The 22,892-nt window shown below is 54.1% G+C and overlaps 10 protein-coding genes across 10 annotated transcripts; 3 read left to right on the top strand and 7 right to left on the bottom strand.

The window, feature by feature from the left end:
• Positions 1-27: 27 nt before the first annotated feature.
• Positions 28-3,571, bottom strand: HMPREF1541_00404 (potassium/sodium efflux P-type ATPase, fungal-type; the record flags this gene model as incomplete). The annotated part of the gene is made up of 5 exons (XM_008712710.1): positions 28-2,630; positions 2,684-2,865; positions 2,925-2,946; positions 3,013-3,256; positions 3,311-3,571. 5 exons carry the CDS (start codon positions 3,569-3,571, stop codon positions 28-30), a joined length of 3,312 nt encoding a protein of 1,103 aa, XP_008710932.1.
• A 2,462-nt stretch (positions 3,572-6,033) lies between these two features.
• Positions 6,034-8,893, bottom strand: HMPREF1541_00403 (aconitate hydratase, mitochondrial; the record flags this gene model as incomplete). The annotated part of the gene is made up of 7 exons (XM_008712709.1): positions 6,034-7,026; positions 7,093-7,590; positions 7,763-7,809; positions 7,960-7,981; positions 8,033-8,079; positions 8,127-8,348; positions 8,530-8,893. The coding sequence occupies 7 exons, from the start codon at positions 8,891-8,893 to the stop codon at positions 6,034-6,036; spliced, it is 2,193 nt and encodes a 730-aa protein (XP_008710931.1).
• A 1,232-nt stretch (positions 8,894-10,125) lies between these two features.
• HMPREF1541_00402 (uncharacterized protein) lies at positions 10,126-10,544 on the top strand (the record flags this gene model as incomplete). Its single annotated transcript, XM_008712708.1, has 3 exons — positions 10,126-10,175; positions 10,228-10,407; positions 10,457-10,544. The coding sequence occupies 3 exons, from the start codon at positions 10,126-10,128 to the stop codon at positions 10,542-10,544; spliced, it is 318 nt and encodes a 105-aa protein (XP_008710930.1).
• A 769-nt stretch (positions 10,545-11,313) lies between these two features.
• On the bottom strand, positions 11,314-12,270 carry HMPREF1541_00401 (uncharacterized protein; the record flags this gene model as incomplete). The annotated part of the gene is made up of 2 exons (XM_008712707.1): positions 11,314-11,361; positions 11,413-12,270. 2 exons carry the CDS (start codon positions 12,268-12,270, stop codon positions 11,314-11,316), a joined length of 906 nt encoding a protein of 301 aa, XP_008710929.1.
• A 575-nt stretch (positions 12,271-12,845) lies between these two features.
• Positions 12,846-14,055, bottom strand: HMPREF1541_00400 (uncharacterized protein; the record flags this gene model as incomplete). Its single annotated transcript, XM_008712706.1, has 2 exons — positions 12,846-13,743; positions 13,790-14,055. The coding sequence occupies 2 exons, from the start codon at positions 14,053-14,055 to the stop codon at positions 12,846-12,848; spliced, it is 1,164 nt and encodes a 387-aa protein (XP_008710928.1).
• Positions 14,056-14,470: 415 nt separating this feature from the next.
• On the top strand, positions 14,471-15,601 carry HMPREF1541_00399 (pre-mRNA-splicing factor slt11; the record flags this gene model as incomplete). Its single annotated transcript, XM_008712705.1, has 1 exon — positions 14,471-15,601. One exon carries the CDS (start codon positions 14,471-14,473, stop codon positions 15,599-15,601), a length of 1,131 nt encoding a protein of 376 aa, XP_008710927.1.
• A 131-nt stretch (positions 15,602-15,732) lies between these two features.
• HMPREF1541_00398 (uncharacterized protein) lies at positions 15,733-16,114 on the bottom strand (the record flags this gene model as incomplete). Its single annotated transcript, XM_008712704.1, has 2 exons — positions 15,733-15,827; positions 15,880-16,114. The coding sequence occupies 2 exons, from the start codon at positions 16,112-16,114 to the stop codon at positions 15,733-15,735; spliced, it is 330 nt and encodes a 109-aa protein (XP_008710926.1).
• A 988-nt stretch (positions 16,115-17,102) lies between these two features.
• On the top strand, positions 17,103-18,508 carry HMPREF1541_00397 (uncharacterized protein; the record flags this gene model as incomplete). Its single annotated transcript, XM_008712703.1, has 2 exons — positions 17,103-17,417; positions 17,468-18,508. 2 exons carry the CDS (start codon positions 17,103-17,105, stop codon positions 18,506-18,508), a joined length of 1,356 nt encoding a protein of 451 aa, XP_008710925.1.
• Positions 18,509-18,780: 272 nt separating this feature from the next.
• Positions 18,781-20,511, bottom strand: HMPREF1541_00396 (uncharacterized protein; the record flags this gene model as incomplete). The annotated part of the gene is made up of 1 exon (XM_008712702.1): positions 18,781-20,511. One exon carries the CDS (start codon positions 20,509-20,511, stop codon positions 18,781-18,783), a length of 1,731 nt encoding a protein of 576 aa, XP_008710924.1.
• Positions 20,512-21,321: 810 nt separating this feature from the next.
• HMPREF1541_00395 (uncharacterized protein) lies at positions 21,322-21,972 on the bottom strand (the record flags this gene model as incomplete). The annotated part of the gene is made up of 2 exons (XM_008712701.1): positions 21,322-21,600; positions 21,709-21,972. The coding sequence occupies 2 exons, from the start codon at positions 21,970-21,972 to the stop codon at positions 21,322-21,324; spliced, it is 543 nt and encodes a 180-aa protein (XP_008710923.1).
• Positions 21,973-22,892: the final 920 nt, after the last annotated feature.

The raw sequence follows: 22,892 nt of genomic DNA, 5'->3' as shown, positions 1-22,892 counted from the left end.
ACATGGAATGTACCAGGACGCTGCGAATCAAGCCTTCTCCACATCCCTTCCAGACATGGCATGCCTCTCGCCGTTGGCATTATTGCCGTCCGTTGCCGTCTTCTCACTCTCGTCATCCTCATCGTCGTTCGGTCCTTCGCCGGGACGAATGCCCGAGTACGCATCAAAGACCACGCTCGACAGACGTCGGGCCTGGCCACCGCCAGCCTTCTTGGCCCGGCGTCGGATATAGACACGCTTGGCCCACTTCCACGCTTCGATACCACCGAAGAACAAGACCGCTTCACAAATAATGATGCCCCACTCCCAACTGATACCCGTGTGCTTGAAGACATCGTGGTTGATAACAGGGATGTACAGCAGCGCAAAGATGGAGACGAAACCAAACATGACCGACCAGAACAGAAACTTGTTGCGCCATACATCGAGCATCCACTGGGTAAAAATGAGCTTGCTCTTGGGCTGCATGCGGAAGAACGATCGGCGGAAGTTGATCAGCTCCCATGCCAAGAACAGCGAGAACCAGGTCATGGACACGAAAGTGGTGGCGCGGGCGCGGAATACTGTGTCGCATTCTTGGCTGTAAGTCTCGTTGCAGGACCCGGCGCCCAGGTTTCCGTCACCAAAGCCCCACATGACAAGCGTGAAGGAGGCGAGGCAAAGGCACGCCATCCATGCGCCGTAGACGAGAATATCAATCAGTAGTTCGTTGGTGAAGATACCGCGCTTCAGGTTCTGCGGGGGACGATTCAGGATATCCGGAGCTGCGCGTTCGAGACCGAGACCCATATCTGGGAGACCGGAGGTAACCATGATAACCCACATAATCTGGACAGGCGCGAGGGGGAAGACGGAGATGTTAGTCGCATCCTTGAAGGCAAGACCAATAAGGAGGGTTGCAGCCTGCGCGATGTTCTGAGCGAGCAAATGAAGCACGAACTTCTGGATGTTGTCGAAGATACGGCGACCTTCTTCAACCGCATTAAGGATCGAGGCGAAGTTGTCGTCAGTGAGAATGATATCCGAAGCATCTTTAGCGACATCAGAGCCACCTTGTCCCATGGCAATACCGACATCGGCGCGTTTCAGCGAAGGTGAATCGTTGACACCGTCACCAGTCATGCCGCAGAAAAGGTCGCGACGATGAAGGGCTTCAATCATGCGCACCTTGGTCTGGGGCGCGCACCGGGCAATAACCAACGGGAGTACCGGCATAGCATCGATCTGGTCATCAGAGAGCTTGTCGAACTGGGCAGCAGTAGTAACCATAGCAGCATTAACATCCTCAGAAACATTGCCGAGCTTCTCGGGGACAATGCCGATCTGCTTGGCAATGGCAAGGGCGGTACCGGGATGATCACCAGTCAGCATGTGCACGCCGACACCTGCACGGTGGCAGCGCTTGACAGCGTCCTTGGATTCAGGCCGAGGAGGATCGTACAGACCAACCAACCCACGAAGAGTCAGATCACACTCAATCTTGGCGCGAGTCTCGTCAGAAGTGTCCGACTCGCCATCCCAGGGCTTAGAAGCGAGCGCAAGCACACGGAGACCTTGACTAGCAAGGGCTTCCATGTTAGAGAGAACTTGCTCCTTGAAGTCGGCAGTCAGATCGACGACCTCGCCGTCGCCGGCAAGATCAACCTTGATGCAGGAATCCAGTACACGCTCAACGGCGCCCTTGGTGAAGCCGAACCTCTTCTTGGACTGAGTGTCTTCGAAAATGACGGACATCTTCTTGACATCAGACGAGAAAGGGTATTCGGTGACCAGTTTCCAGGGAGGGTTCTCGCCCTCGACCTTGCCCTTGCGGTTCCAGTCGAATCGTGATGCAAAGACCTGAATGGCAATTTCTGTAGGATCGCCGCGAGCAGTCCAGCCTTCGTGGTCGGTCGACTTGTAGACGGTGGCAAGATTAGCAAGAGATGCTACCTTGAGGAATTCTTCCAGCGGCACGTTGTTTTCGAGCAATTGTTGGTAGGTTCTCCGATCATCCTCCTCGGGGGGAACATTGTACTCGCTGTTGTCATCATCATCATCGTACGGGTTCGTCTTGGTGTGAAAGAGATCACCGGAGTTGGGGTTGAATGGCTCACTGCTTTCACCGACAGAGTAAGTGCCCTTGGAAGGAATCCAAGCCTTGCGGACAACCATGCGGCCTTGGGTCAGAGTACCAGTCTTATCGGAGCAGATATCGGTGACAGCACCCAGTGCCTCGAGAGCGTTGAGTTTGCGGACAATAACGTTTCGCTCCACCATGCGCTTGGTACCAGCCGCCATGGTGATAGTCAGGACGACGATCAGGGAGGCGGGAATCATGGACAGGCCGGTAGCCACAGCGTAGATGATAACCTCGCGGTTGTTCTGGAAGTCATTGGCGGCCAAGCAGATAATGGCAAAGACAACAGCAATTCCGAAGAGGGCGATGGCCAGCTGGGACAGCTTGCGCTGCAAAGGAGTGCCGACATTGACGCCGAGGAAGGCACCAATGAAATCACCAAGAGTCAACCCGTACGCCTGAGCCTTGCGGTGAATCTTGACCTTGCCGTCCTTAGAAACCTTGGGCTGTCGGATACGTTGATTCTGGCCGCGGAGTGCTGCAGCGATGGTGCCGATCTCAGTGAACATGCCTAGACAGCAATTAGCATTTTGGGGGCCCGCATCCGGGGGTGATGCATCATACCCGTAGCAAAGACAACACCGCGGGCACGGCCCTTGGTGACGGTGGACGACGAATACGCCACATTGAGTCGGTCTCCAGGGCCTGTGTCCTCGGGGAAAGTAGCCTCAGCTTCTTTGGTGACGGGAAGGGATTCTCCGGTGAGCAAAGCCTCGTCAGTCTCAAAATTCGAGACTTCGAGCAACCTAGACTTCGGTTAGCGGAAACGCGTTGGGGGAAAACAAAGTGACGTATGAGTGCATACCGAATGTCAGCCGGGACAGTGTCTGTACAGGGGCGGTTAGCACGGAAACTTCCCACCTAAAGCAACGTCTTTTGGGGGCGCGGCTTACCTCCAGTTTTCAGCTCCACCATGTCGCCTGGGACCACTTCAATCGTAGGTACAACCATACCGTTACCGTTTCTGATAACGCTCGAGGTTGGTGAAGACAGGGACCGTAGCGAATCCATGGTCTTTTCGGCCGAGTATTCTTGCATGAATCCAATGATGATGTTCAGGATAATGATGCCGGCCACGACACCGCCCTCAATGTATGACTGGATGCCAAAGGACACACCCATGGCCAAGAAGAGCACCTAACATTGGTCAGATTTTCTATGCATATACGGCTGGTGCGGGGAGAAACTCACCAACATCATGGCATTGGCGATCTGTCGTATCAGAATTTTGACGGGGTTGACACCACTGCCCTGGTCAAGCTCGTTCTTGCCATACTGCTCGAGGCGTTTCTTTGCAGCGTCGGGCGTGAGGCCGTCGATGGCGGAGCTTTCCAACTCCTTGACCACCTCCTCGAATGACAGACAATGCGCTGGAGCCGAGATAGGTTCGTTAGACTGACCCGACTTGTGGCTGTCGAGCTTCGCCTGCATGGCTTTTTGGTCTTTACCCATCTTGCTGGTGGGTAGCTCTCTCGAGCTCACAATCGATTTGTCGTCTGGTCAGGCTGTCGGTTTTCAGTTCCTGCGGCAATGCTGGCTCAGGTTAAGGAGGTAATCGGGTGATGACTGATGCGATCAATGCAGACATCAATAGGAGAGTAGAGCACCTATCATCAATCAAGTAGAGGACGAAGGCGACAACCACTTTGGCAGCTGAAGAAAGGGAAAAAGCAGAGTTTCTTGGTGCCCCGCCTTGGATAGATAAATATCCCATGCTCTGAGCACCGGGCGGCCTAGATAAACATTGACCTCATGCTCATGGCGAAGATGTCTAGGCACGCTCCAGAAAAGGTTCCATCATACGCGAGCCGAGCTGCGTAGGCGGTTTGACTGTCTCAACGAACGGCGCGCCAAGCGCGAACTACAACGTTAAGGATTCCGTGCTTGGATGTAGAGGCATCTTTGGTGGAGATTCGACCATACCAAGCATCTCGACAGTCTGAGGCACCCCTCCATGGACCCATGTGGGATGAATGCAGAACCTGGGCAAGTCTTGGGTGGCGTTCCACCTACGCCAAGTGCTATGTGACGCATGATATCAAAGCTAGAAGCCAGCTACTGATAGACTCTGGCCCATGATGAACATGTAGAGGCAAAAATTGGGTTGATTCCGCGCCTGTTCAAAAGCCTGATCGGTTCCCGGAGCGGCGAGCATGCTCAACTCTAAACTCGACACCCCAGCGACCAAACCCCGACCGTTGTCAAACGCTCGAGGGGTCGCTTGAGCTGTCCCGCACAGCGATTTCGATCGGACACCTCGGGAAGCTCGTGAATGCTGATCGCAAGCGATTGCGAATGTGACGCGCCGCAGCAGCTGGAGTTCAACAGACCTGGTCTCCGAGTTGCCGACGCGAGCCAGTCAGCTTCAAAGCCTGCGGCTGCCCAGAGCTTGGCTGGCTCTCGGCGGCGTGGCAATCCTTCAAAATTCGAGGCTGCTCCGTGGCGCATCTCAGCGGCTGATTTCTCACATCCAGCCGGGCACAGACGGGGGCAAAAAGTCCGATGATGGCCGCTTGATTGACCACTAGCAAGCCGCAGCGTTCCGCTGCCAAATCACCTCTAGCGTCCTACCGTGAATGCCGAGCATGCCCAGGCGCCCAGGCCGCTTTCCGTATCGCAGTACGACATAACTGCGCTCTCAACAACTCCAGCGACGAGCGGAAAGCAGGAAACCTTGTTCGACCTCGTGCCAGGGACCGTTCGATGATACGCAGCATACCGGTGGAGAGGCATAGAAAACTCTAGAAGATTTCTCTTTTCTTTTGCGATCAGCGGGTGGCATTCAGACAACCCGATACCCACCAACCTATGCCGAGCCTCCGTGGCGGACAAGGCTGGGAGGACTCCACCAGGGGTCGACAAGACTGACGGGGACTTGAAGGCTTCTGGGTTTCCTAGAAGGTCACAGTGAATTATCGACGATATCGACGAACGGCCTCCCCGGAATCACAGCAGATCACCTTTCCGAATCGATAAAAGTGACTGGCGCCCTCCTCGTATTCACAACAGAGGTTTTTGGGTGGTAGTCTGCTGTGACTCTCGGGAACCTCCCCGTCAATTGTGTTGACCCCGGTGCCCTGGTGCTGGTAGCAGCGGAGAGCGGTGAGCGTCGCAGCTTCAGCACCCGATCCGGATGATTGGCACTTCTCGGCGGTGCTGATATCGAGGTACTGGCTCCGCCCAGGGGTTCAATTAGTGCTGGACGGCAGCGGCGTTTCATATCGTCGAGAAATATTGAGTTGGTGCGACGAGGACCTAGGTCTGCATATGTTGCAATTCGAATGACGTCCAGATAAGATCCGAGGCGTATATCGTCAAGTGAGGTACAAGTGAGGCACATGTGAGGTACTAATGAATTACGAGTGACGCGCGACTGAGGCATGCAAATATACTCAGAGGCACGTCGTTTTTCACGACAAGCTTCTACTGTGATACTTCGTGATACTACCAATAAGGTGCGGTTCACGGTCGAATGGACAGCTATGATACCGACTATTACTGTACTTTTAGTCCTTCGTCCTTTGATCCACAGCGAACCCACTAGCGAGAACATGCAGAACAGTAATAGCAGATACCAGGGTTTAGCCAGGAATGATACAAGTACTTGCATTGTTGATAATCATTGGAAATACAGTATGATCGCAAAGGAATTCGAAAGCATCTCTAGTACGCATTTGATATAGAATAGACGGTGGATTTAGACTGGTATTCGATAGCGCTGATGAAACACGTACGTACAAGGTATCCCGATTCTTCCTCCCCCACACCTGCCACGGCTTCATTCCATTCTAGTCTCATTGTCTCGTGCGTGCTTCGCTCCGCCCAGCCATCTCGTGCAGCCTTTGCAGCCCCGACTGTGGCTAGCGCTGGCTCATGCTTGTCCTCATGTAGATCCCCTACCAATCACATTCTGCTTAGTGGCCCGCGGACTTGGCCATGGTGTTCAGCGCACTGCCATCCTTAAACCACTTGATTTGGCCCTCGTTGAAGGTGTGAGAAAGCTGGCAATCCCATTCCTTGCCATCCTTGGGGTGCACTTTCATGGTGATAGGCTTGCCAACCTCGAGCTCAGTGGCCATGATGTCCACCTTGTCATCGGGATTGATCTTGTCGTAATCTTCAGGATTCGAGAAGGTCAAAGGAAGCATGCCCTGCTTCTTCAAGTTGGTCTCGTGAATACGAGCGAAAGATCGGACGATGATGGCGAGACCACCCAAATGACGGGGCTCAAGAGCGGCGTGCTCGCGCGATGAACCCTCCCCGTAGTTCCAGTCACCAACGACAACCCATTTGATGCCGTCCTTCTTGTACTCGCGGGCAGTTGCAGGGACAGCGTCGTACTTGCCGGTCTTGAAGTGCTTGACCTTGTTGGCCTCGCCGTTCTCGGCATTGACGGCACCGATCAGCATATTGTTCGAGATGTTGTCCAAGTGACCGCGATACTTGAGCCAGGGACCGGCCATCGAGATGTGATCAGTAGTGGTCTTGCCTTGGGCCTTGATCAGAATTGGCAGGTCAAGCTGGTCCTTGCCATCCCATGCCTGGAAGCCCTCCAGAATCTGAAGACGGTCAGACGAGGGTGATACCTGGACTTGAACCGATGCGCGGTCCTCCGGGGGGGCTTGGTATGTATCGCGACCTGGGTCATAGCCATTGCGAGGTAGACCGTCACCAGTAGGTGCCTTGAGCTTGAATTCCTTGCCATCCTTGTCCTTGAGAGTGTCGGTCAACGGGTTGAAGTTGAGATCACCGGCAATGGTCATAGCCACAACGAGATCCGGTGAAGTGACAAAAGAGTGAGTAGCCGGGTTAGCATCGTTGCGTCCGGTGAAGTTTCGGTTGTAGGAGGAGATGATAGAGTTGGCCTCGCCCTTCTTGACGTCCTGACGATCCCACTGTCCAATACACTGATGGCCTGGTTAGCACGAAGAATTCATCTTGTAGCCTTGATTGGATATTGCTCGGAGACTTACTGGGCCGCAAGCATTAGCAAGGATGATGCCGCCAAACTCCTCGAGGGTCTTCAGCTGGCCATCGCGTTCGATCGTGGCACGGATCTGCTCGGAGCCAGGGGTGACGGTGAAGAGAGACTTGGCCTTGATACCGTGGTCCATCGCATCTTGGGCAATGGATGCAGCGCGAGACATGTCCTCATATGAGGAGTTGGTGCAAGAACCGATCAACCCGACCTTCAATTCCTCGGGCCACTTGTTCTCGGCCACTGCCTCCTTGAACTTAGAGATGGGAGTGGCCAAATCGGGAGTAAACGGGCCGTTGATGTGTGGCTCAAGCTCGGAAAGGTTGATCTCGAGCAACTGGTCGTATTCAACACCCTGGTCCTCCTTGAGTTCGTGGGCCCAAGATTGGGCAAAGTCGCCAATAGCCTTGCGCTTCGTGGCAGCCAGATAGTCATACATGCGGTCGTTGTAGGGGAAGATCGAGGTGGTAGCGCCAATTTCAGCTCCCATATTCTATACAGTGGTCAGCATCTTTTGGTAAAACCTGATTCAGAAGGTAGATGTGACGGTGCTCCTCGCTTGTGACCGCCGGGTCGCGTTCACGTGCATGAATCCACTCAGTGAATCCATTCGACCTGTGAAGACCATCTGAAAGGATCAGGGATCTACTAGGGGAATGACTTACGCAGATGGTGCCCATGCCGGTGCAGCTAATGCTGTTGACGCCGGGACCTGGTAGCATTGATGTTAGTCAGCTGCTCGAGAATAGCCCATATTGTCTCCGGCCCTCAGAGGAAGTTCTGTCCTCCTGGGAGCAAAGTCTCCCACCAGGATCTCAGATAGAGAAGCCCAAGGACACGTTACAGAGTAGATGTTACTCACCAAAGTATTCGACGATTGCGCCCTGAGATATGTCAGTACATTGGCAAATAAATAATATTGGGGGGTTTCATACTGTGCCACCTTTCACGGTGAGTTCACCAGCAACCTTGAGAATAATATCTGCGTCGAGTCAATAGAGCTAGACGAAATTGGCCGAGGTATCTTACCCTTAGGTGCAGTCCAGCCAGACATCTCGCCTGTGAGCTTGACACCAATCATCTTCGGGGCCTTCAGTTCCCACGGCAGGCTGGCCATGACATCGACAGCATCAGCACCACCAACGCCGACGGCAACCATACCAAGACCACCAGCATTAGGCGTGTGCGAGTCGGTGCCAATCATCAAGCCACCGGGGAAGGCGTAGTTCTCCAGGACGATCTGATGGATGACTTTCAACAGTTAGCATTGAAATTCCGTGAAGGAGGTGAGGGTGTTGAGGGTAGCCAGCCAAAGCTGCCCAGCTTGGGATGACGCGAAATCGTGTCGTCGGCTGTCAAAGACTCACTATAGCAACATTAGCATGAGATAGTTAGGTCAAGCGGAGTAACGCGAGATCTTACCTTCCAGAACCAGGCTTCCAGAAACCGATGTTGTACTTCGCGCAAGAAGAGGCCAAGAAGTCGTAGACCTCCTTGTTGATGTCCTGAGCCCTAGCCAGATCTTTATCACCGCCAATTTGAGCCTCAATCAAATGGTCACAGTGGACAGTGGTCGGAGTCGCCACTGAAGGCATGCCGGCGGACATAAACTGCAGGATAGCCATCTGAGCGGTAGCATCCTGGCAGGCGACGCGGTCTGGTCGCAGCTTGAGATATGAAACGCCACGCTCAATGTCTTGTCCGTGAGGGTCGTCAAGGTGGGAGTACAGAATCTTCTCGGAGTAGGTGAGAGGGCGATTGAGTCTGCTTCTCACAATGGAGAGATTCTCGGACATTTTCCTGCACGATCCCGTCAGCTGAGAGCCCATCAATGGTCTTAACGGCCTTGGTCGTCCGGAGATCTTACTTGTAGTTGATGTAGTGGCCTTTCTCCCAGTTGGTCATCTCAACCTGTCCAACATGTCAGATTTATTGCGTGCAAAGCATCGCGAGTCGATTTGGCGTACCTTCTTGTCGAGAGGAGGGTCGGAGACGGTAGCGTAGCCAGCTCGGCTGGCTCGGAGGGGCTGCTCATGTGTTAGCTTGCAAGCTGCGGAAATCTACATGCGGCAGTCAAAACTAACGGTCGTGACATTGGAGCCCTATAAGAATCAGTGTTAGCATTGCCAGCCATATAGGTATCGTTATCGCGGCGTGGGAAGGTTGAATGCAGCGCATGTTTTGAGGTGCGGAGGGATGATGTAACTGTACGTACCAGGCGAGTAGCCAGGCGACTGAAGGGCCTGATAGACATCATATTGACGGCGATGCGAGAGCTCTATTCAGATGCCGCAAAACGAGCTCGCAGGCCCTCAAAAACGTGTGAAGAGTGGAGAGCGAGGTGTGGTGAAAAGGTGAAGAGTAGGTCGCGAAGCTTTGGACGGGCAATATGCGGAGTCTGAGCTATCCCGCAAGCACGATTGGTCCAAGCCGAGGATACGCACCGGCTGCTCCCAATGACCAGGAAAGCTCAAAAACCGGTGCTGAATTTTTTGGTTAAGCCCTGGATTGGATTTCAGGAGTCGTCACGTCTCTAGCAGGGCATGTATGAGCTATATATCGGCCTCGGTCCTAGGGGAATTGCCCTGTTAAGCTGCTGGACCTGGAGAATCTTTCATGGCCTGCAGACCACCCTAAATGAGGCTAGGCGACTTGGTGCTCCTCAGTTGCCATCGTCGCCATGCATGTGCTCACACCTTCACGCTCAGCTTCAGCAACTAATAGAAGTACCAGATCGAAGACGCAGTTCTGCCCGAGCGTAGTGCCCTTGCACACAATGCGAAGCAATACCTTCCTACACTTTCATAATTCCTGGTTAACTGCCGGAAAGTGCGCCGCATGCTGAGTTTAGGTCGCGGCTGATTCGCTGGAACACAAGTTTCATCTGACGTCGCCCCAGACTCGCCAGAGCGGACCCACCACTGATTCGAAAAAACCAGCATGATTTTCTTCACGATCCGCGCCTCGGCGTTGATATAAGTCTACCCCGACTTTCTCCGGTAACAACGGCGACGACTAATTTACAGACATGGGTAGCCACGCAGTTCGTCGCATGGTCAAGACCAGACGCCATACGCGGTAAGTTGTTGAAGACAATACAACCACCAGCACCTTACTGACCGACCAAAAGCGATCTTGACCAGGTCAAGGCTGATCTGAAATCGCCCAAACACCTTGCTCAGCACAAGGATTCAAAGGCTGCGGAGGATCTTCCTGGCCTGGGCGAGTTCTACTGTGTAGAATGTGCCAAATATTTCTCAGATTCCCACAACCTGAATGAGCACCGTCGCGGCAAAGTCCACAAGAGACGGTAAGATGAATCCCAAGGCTTCGTATCAAGTATGCTAAATGGCAGCAAGCGTCAAGGATCTCAAAGCAGAGGCTCACACCCAGAAACTTGCTGAAGCGGCTGTCGGATTAACCACCGATAACGGCCAACGCGGGTGAATAGGGAATGTGAGGCAAGACCGACACTATTACTTGCCAGTGAACGCATCACAGCCTTCGTGCATGGTGAAACCAGTCTTAACGACGAGTCTCGTCGGAAAGGGATCACAGCCGATCCAGTTTGACAAGCGTGCGATATGATTCCCTCCACCTCAATCGACAATGCTTGCCGTGACCAGGCGTTGAAGCTCAATCGCCACCTTGTCACTTCAGGTCGGAACCTCACAGCAACTCCTTGATCGGCTCCCGCCTCTCAAGGTCTTGAGTCAGACAAGTTGAAGCTTTTGATGGGTGAATATTTAAGCTTCACAACACTACCTCTTCCACCGCAATGATCGATGTTCCTCGAGCCAGCGAGACATTCAAGTTACTGCGACACCTCTCTCAAATGCCTCAAATCGCTGAAGCTATGCCAAAAGCATACTCGAATGGGTACCCAAAAGGCACAGCACATCGGCGAGTACAACTTCACAATAGCGTCGCTTCCTCGGCCGAGCGGCGAACGTCCGAGCCTAGCTCCAAGCCCCCAAGCCGGGACTCGCTACCTGGTTTACGCCTCATATCCCGTGTATAGTGCTATTCAGATCTGAGCCCAATGGCGGGCGGGGCTTTGTCGCAGCCTTCAATGGGCTAGCTCAAATGATATGAGTTGATCACCTTCCGTTGGGCAACCACGCATCGGAGCCTACCTCGCTGCTGCAATCTGTTCCAGCCCCAATACCGGGACCACTTGATCACGTAGAAACGTTGCCTTGTACCGAATTTTAGCTCATTCGGGCGCCTTCAGTACGGCCATCATGTTTTCGTATGCGTACCACTGTAGACCGTCAGTCATACACAGATCACAAAAACCAGCAACGAGACTCACCTGGACAGCATTAACCACGAAAGCCCTCAAACTACACACCCCCAACCCCCTGTAGAATGCCCTCACCCCGCCCTCGGCGTATACTTCCCTCACCACGCGCCACACTCCCTTGCGCTCCGGCCCCAGCTGAGTCTGCACCCTTGTCTTGACCGCATCCGCGGGATACACACTCCCCCACGTAACTACGCCTGCAATCCCACCCGCCAACAACACCTCCCACCCCCTCAAGTCCTCCCACCAATCCGGACTCCGCCGCCCAACCAAAAACCTCTTACACAACTCATAACTCCAGAAATACCACCCATACCCCACCGCATCCCTCACACTCGTCACCACCCCGCCCCGAAACAACGCACGTACACCCCCCTCCCGCACCACCTCCCGAAACACGCCGTAACTGCTCCCTTGCCCACCCACCTGCAACTGCGCGCGACACTTGATCAGCTCGCTCGGCGCGGAGACTAGCCAGGTCGCGAGCCCGCCCAGCGCGCCTGCAGCCCAGATCGACGACAGTGAGCAGCCCGCCAGCTTGGTGTAGTCGAAGAGGCCCGGGTTCATGAGCTGGAGCGTGCGGTTGAATGTCATGAAGAGGATCGAGTTGAGGGCGCCATAGCCCAGGATGGGGGCGGCGGCGCCGCGGAAATGCTGGGTTAGGTGTTGGAGGTTGGCTGGCCGTCCGGTGGTACGAGAGGCCGGGGAGGGCGGGAGGAGTGGTGAGGTGGCAGAGGGTGAGTATGGAGTGGAGGAGGGACCGGAGGCAAGGCCAGCTTGGGCTTGAACTTTGAGGACGTCGAGGCGGTTCCCGATGAGGATGCCGAGGGCACCGGAGAGGTACGAGGCCCAGAAGTCGGCGGACATTGGTGTGGTTAGAAGCCCGTTCTGTGGACGAGACGAGGGATTAGAGCAGGAGATTGTGCGAGCTGTGGTTCGGGCGGCTGGCGATCTTTAATGACAACGGCTGGCTATTATTCATAGAGAACGTTGTAACTCAGTCGGACCGGAAGGGATACTTAACCTATAACTCTATAGGCCAGTCGGACAGGATGTGAGGACAAGAATGTTCCCACTTGAGGGCAGCTGGTCGAGCTTGGCAGTTTCTCAGGCAGTGAAATATAAATGCCCTGCTACTATACCTACCTAGGTAAACACCAGACTTCTGGATAACACCACTGAGCGAATTTTCGACCTTCTACGAATGGTATCATCTACCAACTGATTTGTCAATACGTGAATTTATCAAAGATCTGTATTTGATTGTGACAACTCCTTTATCATTACAGCTTTGCGCTTCCTGCTCGGTTGTATTTACATGTCTGCTTATTCGAGCATCATCTTCGAAAACATGTCTACTGGGTTGCCTCTTTGACCCTTGCCAAAAACGCCTGTACGAAAGTTCGAGTGCTAGATGAAACCCCTGGTCGATGCGTTGCCTCCTAAGCTTTGGGCTTCTTTGCAATCATCATGTACATGGGCGTGAACAGCTTCTTCTGGCCGCCCTTAACCAAGCAGTCAGCTGCCAGGGCCAGACTATCGGCTGTCTTTTGCGTGCCACGGGGCATCAGCCTCAGAGTCTCACCAACGCCAATAAACCTGTGGACCAGGCCACGACCCCACCAGGTCATGCGAGCAATGGTGAAGATATCACCAATGCCGGAAAGATACTTCCAATTACCAGCAAGAGGATAGTACCACGGAACTTCGTCAGGACGATCAGCGAGATCCTCATGGTACTCGAGTTCGAAGCCAGCAGCTTTGATGGCCTCGAGACCTTCAGAAACCTTGACCATATTGGAGATACCGTCGCCCTGCTCAATACCTAGTCTGATCTCACGGTGTTCAGGGTTGTCGTTGTCGTAGTTGTCGGTCATGAGCCATTCGTAGACTCCAAACGTGCCGCCAGGCTTCAAAACCCTGAAGATTTGCTCGTAGACACCCTGCAAGTTGGGAGCGTGGACGGTAGCCTCGATAGCGTAGACCGCGTCGAATGAGTTCTCGGGCAGGTCCATCTGCATGAAGTCCGCCTTCGTGGCACCCCATTTGTGGGCAAGGCCCTCTTTCTGAGCATAGTACAGAGATCGCTCAATTTGGTAGTCGTTATTGTTGATGCCCATGACGTTGGCGCCGGTGAACTTGATGATCTCACGAGCAGGGCCACCAACGCCGCACCCGACGTCAAGAACCTTCATGTCTTCTTGGATATTCATCTTCAGAGCAAGGTAGTGTTCGTGCCGAGCAATGGCTTGGTAGAAGGGCTCCCGGTGGGCAAAGCGGCAGAAGTGGAAGGAGGTGCCCCAGCCGTACTCATATAGATCGGTAGCCAAATTGTAGTAGCTGTGAAAGTCAGGAAAGCCGGAGTAATGGTAGCAAATGCACTTACTGTCGGGTAAGAGTGGCATATTCGTCTCTGCGTTGCCTCCGGATATCCTCAGTCTCGGTGGCAGCGACCTTGTTGTCCCAATGCTTGAAGTATTCCTCGACCGCTTCTTTCTTAGCAGCCGCGTCCTTATTACGCATGGCAGCTAGACCTCCACGAGCCTGCGCAGACTTGCCATGCAGGACTTTGTTAAAGGCAGCATCTCGCTGCTTGTCCTCCCTTTCCAGGTCCCAGTTGCTCGCGGTGGTAGACGTAACGGAGGCAGGCATGTTGAATGTTGAAATATCAGACAACTTTGTTGAAAGGTAATGACAGTCTGCGATTGACTACTTATATAATAGAGAGTGGAGGAGACGGTACCAGCAGGCGGTCAAGAGGCACGAATCTGGCTGCTGCGGCGAACTTAATGGTGCTCGCCCAACGCCGGGAGTGCTCCTTTCGACTTTTTGATGCGGCCACTCAAATCGCACGACCTGATTCGTTGGTCCCTGCCAAGCTCGACATTAGCGCAATCTCGGGAAGCGGTGGGAAATCTCAGCCCACCCCTCGTCTTTCTAGCCCGGCTCATGCCAGATTTTTGCACGTGACGACTCGCATCTGGTTGGCAGACTGCAATAAGTCAGCAAGGCGAAAATCGTCTCCAACCCCGCCGCAGAGCCTCACTTACCCTCGCATACACTCACCATGGCGCAAGCTCAGATTAAGCAGGACCTCAATCGGTCGGGGTGGGAGACTACCGACTTTCCCTCCGTCTGCGAAAGTTGCCTTCCCGATAACCCATATGTGCAGATGCTGAAGGACGATTACGGAGCAGAGTGCAAAGTCTGTAGCAGACCTTACACAGTCTTCAGATGGAAGGCCGACAGAACGGCACGGACGAAGCGAACAAATATCTGCCTCACATGCGCGCGCTTGAAGAACTGCTGCCAGTCGTGCATGCTCGATCTCTCGTTTGGCTTGCCCATTACCGTCAGAGATGCCGCTCTCAAGATGGTGGCCCCAGGCCCTCAGTCGGAAATCAACCGGGAATACTACGCTCAAAACCACGAAAGAGAACTCGAGGAGGGTCGCGGCGCCTTGGAAGAGTATGATCAGACCGACGAGAAGGCTCGAGATCTATTGCGACGCCTTGCCAACAGCGAGCCTTACTACAAGAAACAGAGAAGGTTAGAGGCTGCGGAAGATGAAGGTGCATCCACAGCATCATCCTCTGAGCAGAAGAAGATTGGCTATGGTCCAGGACCCGGCCCAGTGCGAACCTCTGATGTCAAGAAGGCCGCAGCCAAACCCGGCCGTGGTTCCGCAAGAGCTGTCGCGGGCGCCAGAGCACCACAACCATCGGACTGGCTGCCACCGAATGACCCGAATATTACCTCACTCTTCGTCACCGGTGTTGAAGATGATCTACCCGAGCACGCCATTCGAACGTTCTTCACACCTTTTGGCCAGATAAGATCGATTGTCTGTTCACACCGCTCACATTGCGCTTTCATCAACTACGCCACCCGAGAGGGAGCTGAGGCAGCAGCAGCAGAATGTCAAGGCAAAGCTGTCATCCAGGGCTGCCCGTTACGCGTTCGTTGGGGCAAGCCAAAGCCGCTCGATAACACCGACCGCGAGCAGAGAATGGAATGGGCAAAGGAGGGTCGACAAACGGCGGCGGGTGCTAAGGCCGCACAGAGTGGACAGAGTGCCCGTGCTGGCGGGGAAGGACTAGAACCAGATGAACAAGAAGGCGTCCAAAGCAGTACATATGTTGTCGCACCCCCACCAGGATCGAAAGAAGTGCAATATGCCAGCTTGGCGGGTGATTGAATATTTACCGGCCTGAAGGTGATATTTGAGCAAGGCGTTTGGTTTTGGTACAGTAGGCCCTTCTCGGTGGCCAACATGACGATGGGGTATCATGAACTTCTTTCAGCGTTGATAGAAACGAAAACATTCCTTTAAGCGCCCCCTATTTTGACCTTTCCATCCTTTCCGAGCGGGTTCTTGATTGTATCATTTTCACCTCGCTCAGTGTCCTTGTGTATATTCAATTCTGCGAGCGTCAGTCAAAACACAGCCTCCTTCGCCTTTCTACGTATACTCACTGTATGAATGCTCGCCGTCGGCTCTCCTCCCCTGCACCACATTCGTCCTCAAGATTTCCGCCACGCCCTCGGCGTGCTTAATTGCCTCGTTCGCTTCCTCAGATGATGGGTCTAAAGACCGCTTATCTTGGAAACCCTGCCGCGCTTGTGATTGGGAAGCCTGCAGAAGTTGGACGTCTCCCTGAAAGGCAACTCGGGCGGCCCGTAGTAGATGACGGTATGCTGCAAGAGCCATGCTGGCAGTATGGATTGAAGATAGCTGATACACGACTCTCACAAAGTACTTTGAAGGCGTTTCAAATGCGGTGGCCTGTAATAGATGGCGGCGCGTTGGACCTGAGAATTCAAAAGAGGCTTGACTGACAGAAATAGCAGATACTGAAGCTGGTTGATGTTCTGACCTTGGCCAGAGTTCAGGAGTGGTCGAAGAACTCTTTTGCAGGGATGGTAGCCTTTGACGACGCACGTGTCTTCCGAGAAGTATTTACTGTTCCTTTAGAATTCCTTATGCTGGGATACAGATAGATTGATGTTACAATGCATTGATGCTATGCTGTGAAAGTGCTTTGATCTGTAGCTGCTTGAGATATCTTCATGGCAAGGCTGTGCAAGGCTGGAACGATAGCTCTGGGCCAGCATACTAACCATAACAGGGATAGCCTGCACTGGCTTGGCGCCGTGAGCAGAAAATCAGGGCCTGTTTTGCACAGCGCTAGGAGTTAACACCATATCACCTGACCCTAGGAGATAACGCGATATCACCGAACCACAATTTTTTTGGACCATGTCTCTTGTATCCCAGCCTTTTTTCATGTGGACTGGTGTTTGTGAATCGGAGGAAGACCGCGAGAACAAACACCCGATCGACTACACTGACGAATACGACGTCTACTATCCCATCGTCCGTCGCCTTGGTCTCGACCTCAACGACATCCACGTCTTGGGCATCCCCCAGCCCTACCTCATCCTCCTTGCTGCTGTTGCATCTCAGCGTTCTTCACCAGACGAGCTATCGAGTCTCCGCCAGTTGATCAACGACCGCAGCAAAAGATATCACGTCTTTCACATTCGTGGTCGCTGTCAGCAAGATTTGCGTCCGTACATCGACGGCAAGAGGACCTACAGAGACACCGCTGCAGATCGCAACCTAAATCTAATTCTCTACAACGAGTACATAGGCGAGTATCTTAAGGAGGTGACCAATCCCGACAACTTCAATGAATATGACGGAAGCCGTCGCCACCGACAAGAAGCCCAGTTCGAGCGTTATGCCGCAGCCGGACTCATTTAAGGGCGACGAAGGCACTCCCAACTTTCGCGCTATCGGTACTCTGTCTCCCGCAGTCAATCGCAAAGTCGAGCCTTTTGGTGCAGCCTTCCTTGCTCACGCCCGCCGTCAGCGTCACGGCCGCACATTCTCCGAAGATGATCGTATTCAGGCTCTAGCCAAGGTCAAGAAGACAGAAGATGATGAAGATGGCGAGATCAGCGAGCCTGAAGACCCAATGATGCTCCAACGTGATGCCAAGGACTGGAAGGTATATCGAGCCCGAACCCTTAATAGGACCAGTATTAACATATTCAATAGGGACAAGATCACTATGCTGTTCTCGGTCTCTCTAAGTACCGCTACCGCGCTACTCCCGAGCAAATCAAGAAAGCCCACCGCAAGAAGGTCCTGAAGCATCACCCCGACAAGAAGGCTGCCGCGGGTCAAGCCGAGAGCGACTCTTTCTTCAAATGCATCCAGCGTGCTGACGAAACTCTCTCCGACCCTGTCAAGCGTCGCCAATTCGACTCTGTTGACGAAGCAGCTGATGTTGAGCCGCCCACCAAGAAGGAGATGCAGAAGAATTTCTACAAGAAATGGGGCGCATTCTTTGAATCCGAAGCCCGCTTCTCCAACAAGACGCCTGTGCCCAAGCTCGGCAACGAAAAGTCCAGCCGCGAGGATGTCGAAGAATTCTACGACTTCTTCTACAACTTTGACTCCTGGCGCAGCTTCGAGTACCTCGATGAAGACGTTCCAGATGACAATGCCGATCGCGACCACAAGCGTCACATCGAGAAAAAGAACCGCAACGCCCGCGCTAAGCGCAAGACCGATGACACTGCCCGCCTGCGCAACACCGTGGATCTCTGCCTCCAGAATGACGAGCGCATCAAGCAATTTCGCAAGGAAGCTAGCCAGTCCAAGAACAAGAAGCGCATCGAGAAGGAGGCGCGCGAGAAGAAAGAAGCGGAAGAGAAGAAGGCTGCCGCGGAAGCCGCCGAGAAGAAGCGGCTGGAGGACGAAGAAAAGGCCAAGGCCGACAAGGACGCGGCGAAGAAGAGCAAGGAAGCCGCGAAGAACGCGGTCAAGAAGAACAAGCGTGTGGCTCGCGGCTCCGTCAAGGACGTCAACTACTTCGCTGAGGGAGACGCGTCGGCCGCGCAAGTCGACGCCGTCCTCAACGATGTCGACAAGGTCCTGGCTGGGACCGATGCCGATGAGCTCGCGGATCTGGTCGCCAAGTTGAATGTGGCGGGTAAGGACGCGGGTAAGGTGAAGGGAGTCTTTACCGAGACGGTCGTTGATCTGGTGGGCAAGGGCAAGGTGAAGGAGGGGGAAGTGAAGGTCTTTAAGTGAGAGACTACCACGATGCCAATCATGAAGCACATGAGTGACCGCCCAAGAAGCAAAGCATGAGCGTAGCGTAGAGCATAGAAGTGAATGAAAGATGATTCACTCCATCTTCATCCTGCACTTGAAACACCCAAGACCTGGTAACCCATGTACAGATCAGCGAGCATAGTTCCAAGAGTCTCTCATGTTCTCAAAGTCGATTTCCATCATGGGGGCTTGATCTGATCCATTCCTACACAACCACCGGCATGATAGCTACACCTATAGCAACAAAACTACCTCGCCAACGGATCACTGCTAACATTTCCAACCACGACATCCTCAAAGTCCATCTCGAAATCATCAATCTCCGCCCACTTGCCGCCGAATGCGGCCTTCTTGGGACTCGGCAACCGTAGCTCTTCTTCCTCCTGAGCTCTCGCCTCGGCCTCCACGCCAACTTCGATCAGCTCATCGTCACCACTTCCTGCTCCACCACCCGGATTCTCCTTGTCGCCGACCTCTCTGTCTCGCCCGCTGAACGACTGCTTGAGGGGGGAGCCACCACTTCGCGCCTCTTTCCCTGTAGACCGCGCCTTGCCTTTGGCTCCGGCGGCGCGCGTACGAGGACGCTGGGGTGGGGATGCGGCGCTGATGACGGAGAGCTGCTGTTGCTGCGAGGGGAATTTAGCCGGCTGATCATGTGCGTTTGTGTCTGTGTCTGTAGCTGTGGTTGCGGTGGACCGCGAGCGGAGGTGGGAGGAAGCTAGGAGAGGTGCGGGCGCCGTACATTGTTTCTTCTTGTTCCGCGCATTGTCTGCGGCTTTCCGCCGCGAAGAGGCCTGCGTGGTGGCCTTGGTGGCAGTAGCGGAGGTCTGCCGGCGGGGAGCGGTCTTGGTAGACTTGCGTTTGCTTGGTGCGAGGAACGTGGAGTCGTCTTCGTCCTCGGACGGTGCAATGGCGTCGTCTGGGTTGGTATCTGAGGCAATGTCAAAGACAGAGGCTGCAGCGTGGCGGTTGCGCGTCGATTTTTGACGTTTGCTCGGCATGAGTTGCGCTTGGAGCTCTTGAGTGGTGAGCGTTGCAGGGGGTGCTTTGGATTTTGATTTACCGCGCTTGCTTGGTAGTGGCGGGGCTTTGGCGGGCGAAGAGGCATAGCTGCTGCTGCTCATCGGCGGAGCCATGATCTCGTCGTCATCTTGGTTGATTGTCTTCCGCCGGTGTTTTTGGCCTGACATCCGGAGCGTAGACAGTGGTTGTGGAGGTAATTGTGGCTCGGGATGGGACTGTTGGGGTAAGAGTTCTGATATCCTCGAGGACTCGGCGGGTGTGGTGGGTACATCGTCAGGACCAAGTTTGCGCTTCTTCGAACCGGAGCTTGGTGGATTTGAAGGAGGTGTACGCTCAACATGTTTCTGCTTTGGTAAATGCAAGGGCGAATTCTCATCTTCGGGTAGTGCAAAGCTTCCGAGCGTTGACTCGTCCAACCCGGGATCGAGCAGAATGCTATTCTGTCGCTTACGGGGCTTGATGCCATTCAAGATGGACTCTTCGTGCAGCGGCGTGGGCTGTGCGCCGGAAGCATGTTGCGGTGGCTGAACAGCGGGGCCTTGAGAGGGAGAGCGTGTCTGGGAATGTTGTAAAGATGGCTGATGCGCCGGAGTTTTGTCCCGCGATACTGAGGCAGAAGCCAGTGGAGACTTCAAAGGTAGAGCGCCATTCTTTTTGGCTTCTTCGAGCTGCTTGCGGCGCTGCGCGCGAGTCGGGTGAGCATTGGGTTCGTCGCCTGTCCCAAGAGCTCCAGAAGCGTACACATCGTATGTCTGGGTGTCTCGTCCCCTCCTGCGTCCTTGACCTTTGATGACGAGTTCATCGCTGTCATCGCTGTCTGCGAGTCTCTTACCAACCGGCTTGTGCGCAAGTTTCTCGTTCTGTGATGCTCGAGGACTCTTTTGTGTCTTGCCAGGGCTCCTGCGGGGCGATGCAGCTTGTGGTAGTTGTCGCACTCTTGCGCGAGGGCGGGCCATTATGTATGGGCATGCCCGGAGGCAATGCGAAGCTCTTAATAGGTGATGCGCTTGTCGCGCAGGATGGCGGGGTTGTTAAGATGGTGGAAGGCTGCGTGAACGCGACGGTCGCGTCAAGGTTGTTGTGATGCAACAAAAGCTTGGCACTGACCCCCTCAAGTTCACTTTCAAGTTCACTTTCAAGTTCACTTTTGGCAGACCCTCCCTCTGCTCCAGCTCTGGGCTCAACGATTCTCAATTATCTACTTGGTGCCTGCCCAGCGTCTAGAGATGCTGGTAGATGTTATGTGCGTAGCGTTCATCGCGTCATACTCCACATTCACACGCATACCTCTGCTCAACCTGGCATGATTGTTGGATCTGCCTGGCAAAGGTTCTAACATGAGTCAACATCGCGGCTCGATTTTCAGGATGATGATCTTTTTCTTTATCTCTTCATAAAGACGAGCGATCACTCTCTCCAGAGGCGCTTCCAAGGTCTTCCCCATGTCGACGAATTTCTCACTATGGATGGCTGGGGAACAGTCTAAGCACGGGTTAGCGCGTTGCAGCAACCTGGACCTTTCACTACGAAAGCTGCCTCGATGGGTGCTTAACATGGACGGTTTGGTCCACGGCACACCGCCCCGCAGCTTCTACCACGTGCTCTGCCGGAGCCCATCGCAGTATAGCGCCCATAAGTTTGCTTCTTTGGTCTGCGAAGTGATGTCGTGTTTCTTATCGTCAATGGGGTGAGTACTCAGGCAGGGGGAATATCGGTGACCCTGGCATTCACCTTGTGCATATCCGAGCGACTACCTAGCGATTCTGTCAGAGCGGAGTCTGAACAACTCGTTGCTTCAGGCTTCCTCCCTTCATAACCACATACTCGGCCTCTCGGACTCCATCATCCCACGCCTTGTTATAATACTCATCAATCCTCCGTATTAGGCCATCCTGGTCGACCTCTACCACCATGCACACATGGCACCTGAAGTCCTTCCCCGTGGCCTTGACAACGACCTGACCATCTGGCCTTACAATATCGTTGCTTAGCCTCCCTACCCACACTTGCTCGAGAATCGCACCCTTGGCCGTCGGCGTAATTGCCTGATACCGTCTCCGTTAGAGGATGGTTCCCACAACCCATCGTATAACGTCCTCTCACTTGCCCGCTAACTACACCCATGCACCCCAAAGAAATACACATAAACATACCTTAATCTCAACATCAAAGGGCTGATTCGCATGCCGGAACGCGACCTGCAAGCCCGCCACGGCATCGTGGCCTTGCCGGCAGATCAGGAAGGCGTGGTCGTACCAGTGCACGTCCGGGTGAAAGACGGCGGTGAAGTCGCCGCGTGAGAGCGTGCTGGCTGTGGTGGTCGGGCCGAAGTCTTTGAGGAAGGCGGCGACCAGGTTGCGGCATGCCTTGTCAGCGAGGGCGACGTGGGTGGCGGGGATGGTGATTGGTTTGGCCATGTTGTTGAACTAGCCTTGGGGGTTGACGTTGTTGGGGCTGGGATGGTCCGTGGGGTAGAGTTTAGTGGTTTGAGTGGTTGGGACGAGGAGATGTGGCTGGACTGCGTGCTCGACGGTTGGGTTATATACTCAGAGGGCGAGACTGTGGAGGTTAAGCCCAGAAGCCACCTCGACATGGCTTGAAGGTGACTTTGCACCGCAGCCTCGGTCGGGCAGGACGCAACTGCAAGAAAGTAATCAAGTGTCTGGAGGCCTTGATGGCCCTGGCCTTTGCCAAGGACCGAGGGACCTGCTTGACCAGGCTGCTACTAAGCGAAGCTCGGGAACGCAATTGCCATGACTACCTGGTAGACGATGTTGCCGCCGTGCCAGAGCATGAGTGTGGAGCTGATGCCGTGCATGAGGACGTGAGTTCATGGAAGCTTGTGGCATAGGACACTCACGCGGTGGGTATACTAAGGTATACTACTCCAAGTCACGATTAATCCATAAAGGCAGTGAAAGTCTTGGCGGCGCAGTAGTCACCAGGACACCATTGCCACGATCCTCATTTAGCTGATGCTCTGTATTGAGCACAGACTTAGGTTGAGATACCTGTACCTGCGCTAGCTGACTTTCTGCGGGCAGCCTCATGAAATTATCGGGGTCGTCAACTTGATGCGAGGTCATGCAAGCCGCGGAGTTGCCGCAACGCCCGGTAACGGGATTTCAATAAAGGATTCAAGAGCCAATATGTGATCAGTCTTCCGAGTGATCATCATCATCATGGATTGCTGAATAGTTGAGAGATGCCATGGGAGACCGAAGTGTGGGGGATGCCGTACTGCCATGGGTGAGGGTAAGAGCAGGTGGCCGGCGCCAAGCGACAGGTGGAGCACTTACTCGACGCGTGACGCAGGGCGACTTATCGAAGCGCGTTC

This window comes from Cyphellophora europaea (assembly GCF_000365145.1).
Source record: "Cyphellophora europaea CBS 101466 unplaced genomic scaffold supercont1.1, whole genome shotgun sequence".
NCBI classification, from domain to species: Eukaryota; Fungi; Ascomycota; class Eurotiomycetes; order Chaetothyriales; family Cyphellophoraceae; genus Cyphellophora; species Cyphellophora europaea.
The sequence above is the reverse complement of the archived record's forward strand: the minus strand, read 5'-3'. Positions and strand labels throughout refer to the sequence as shown.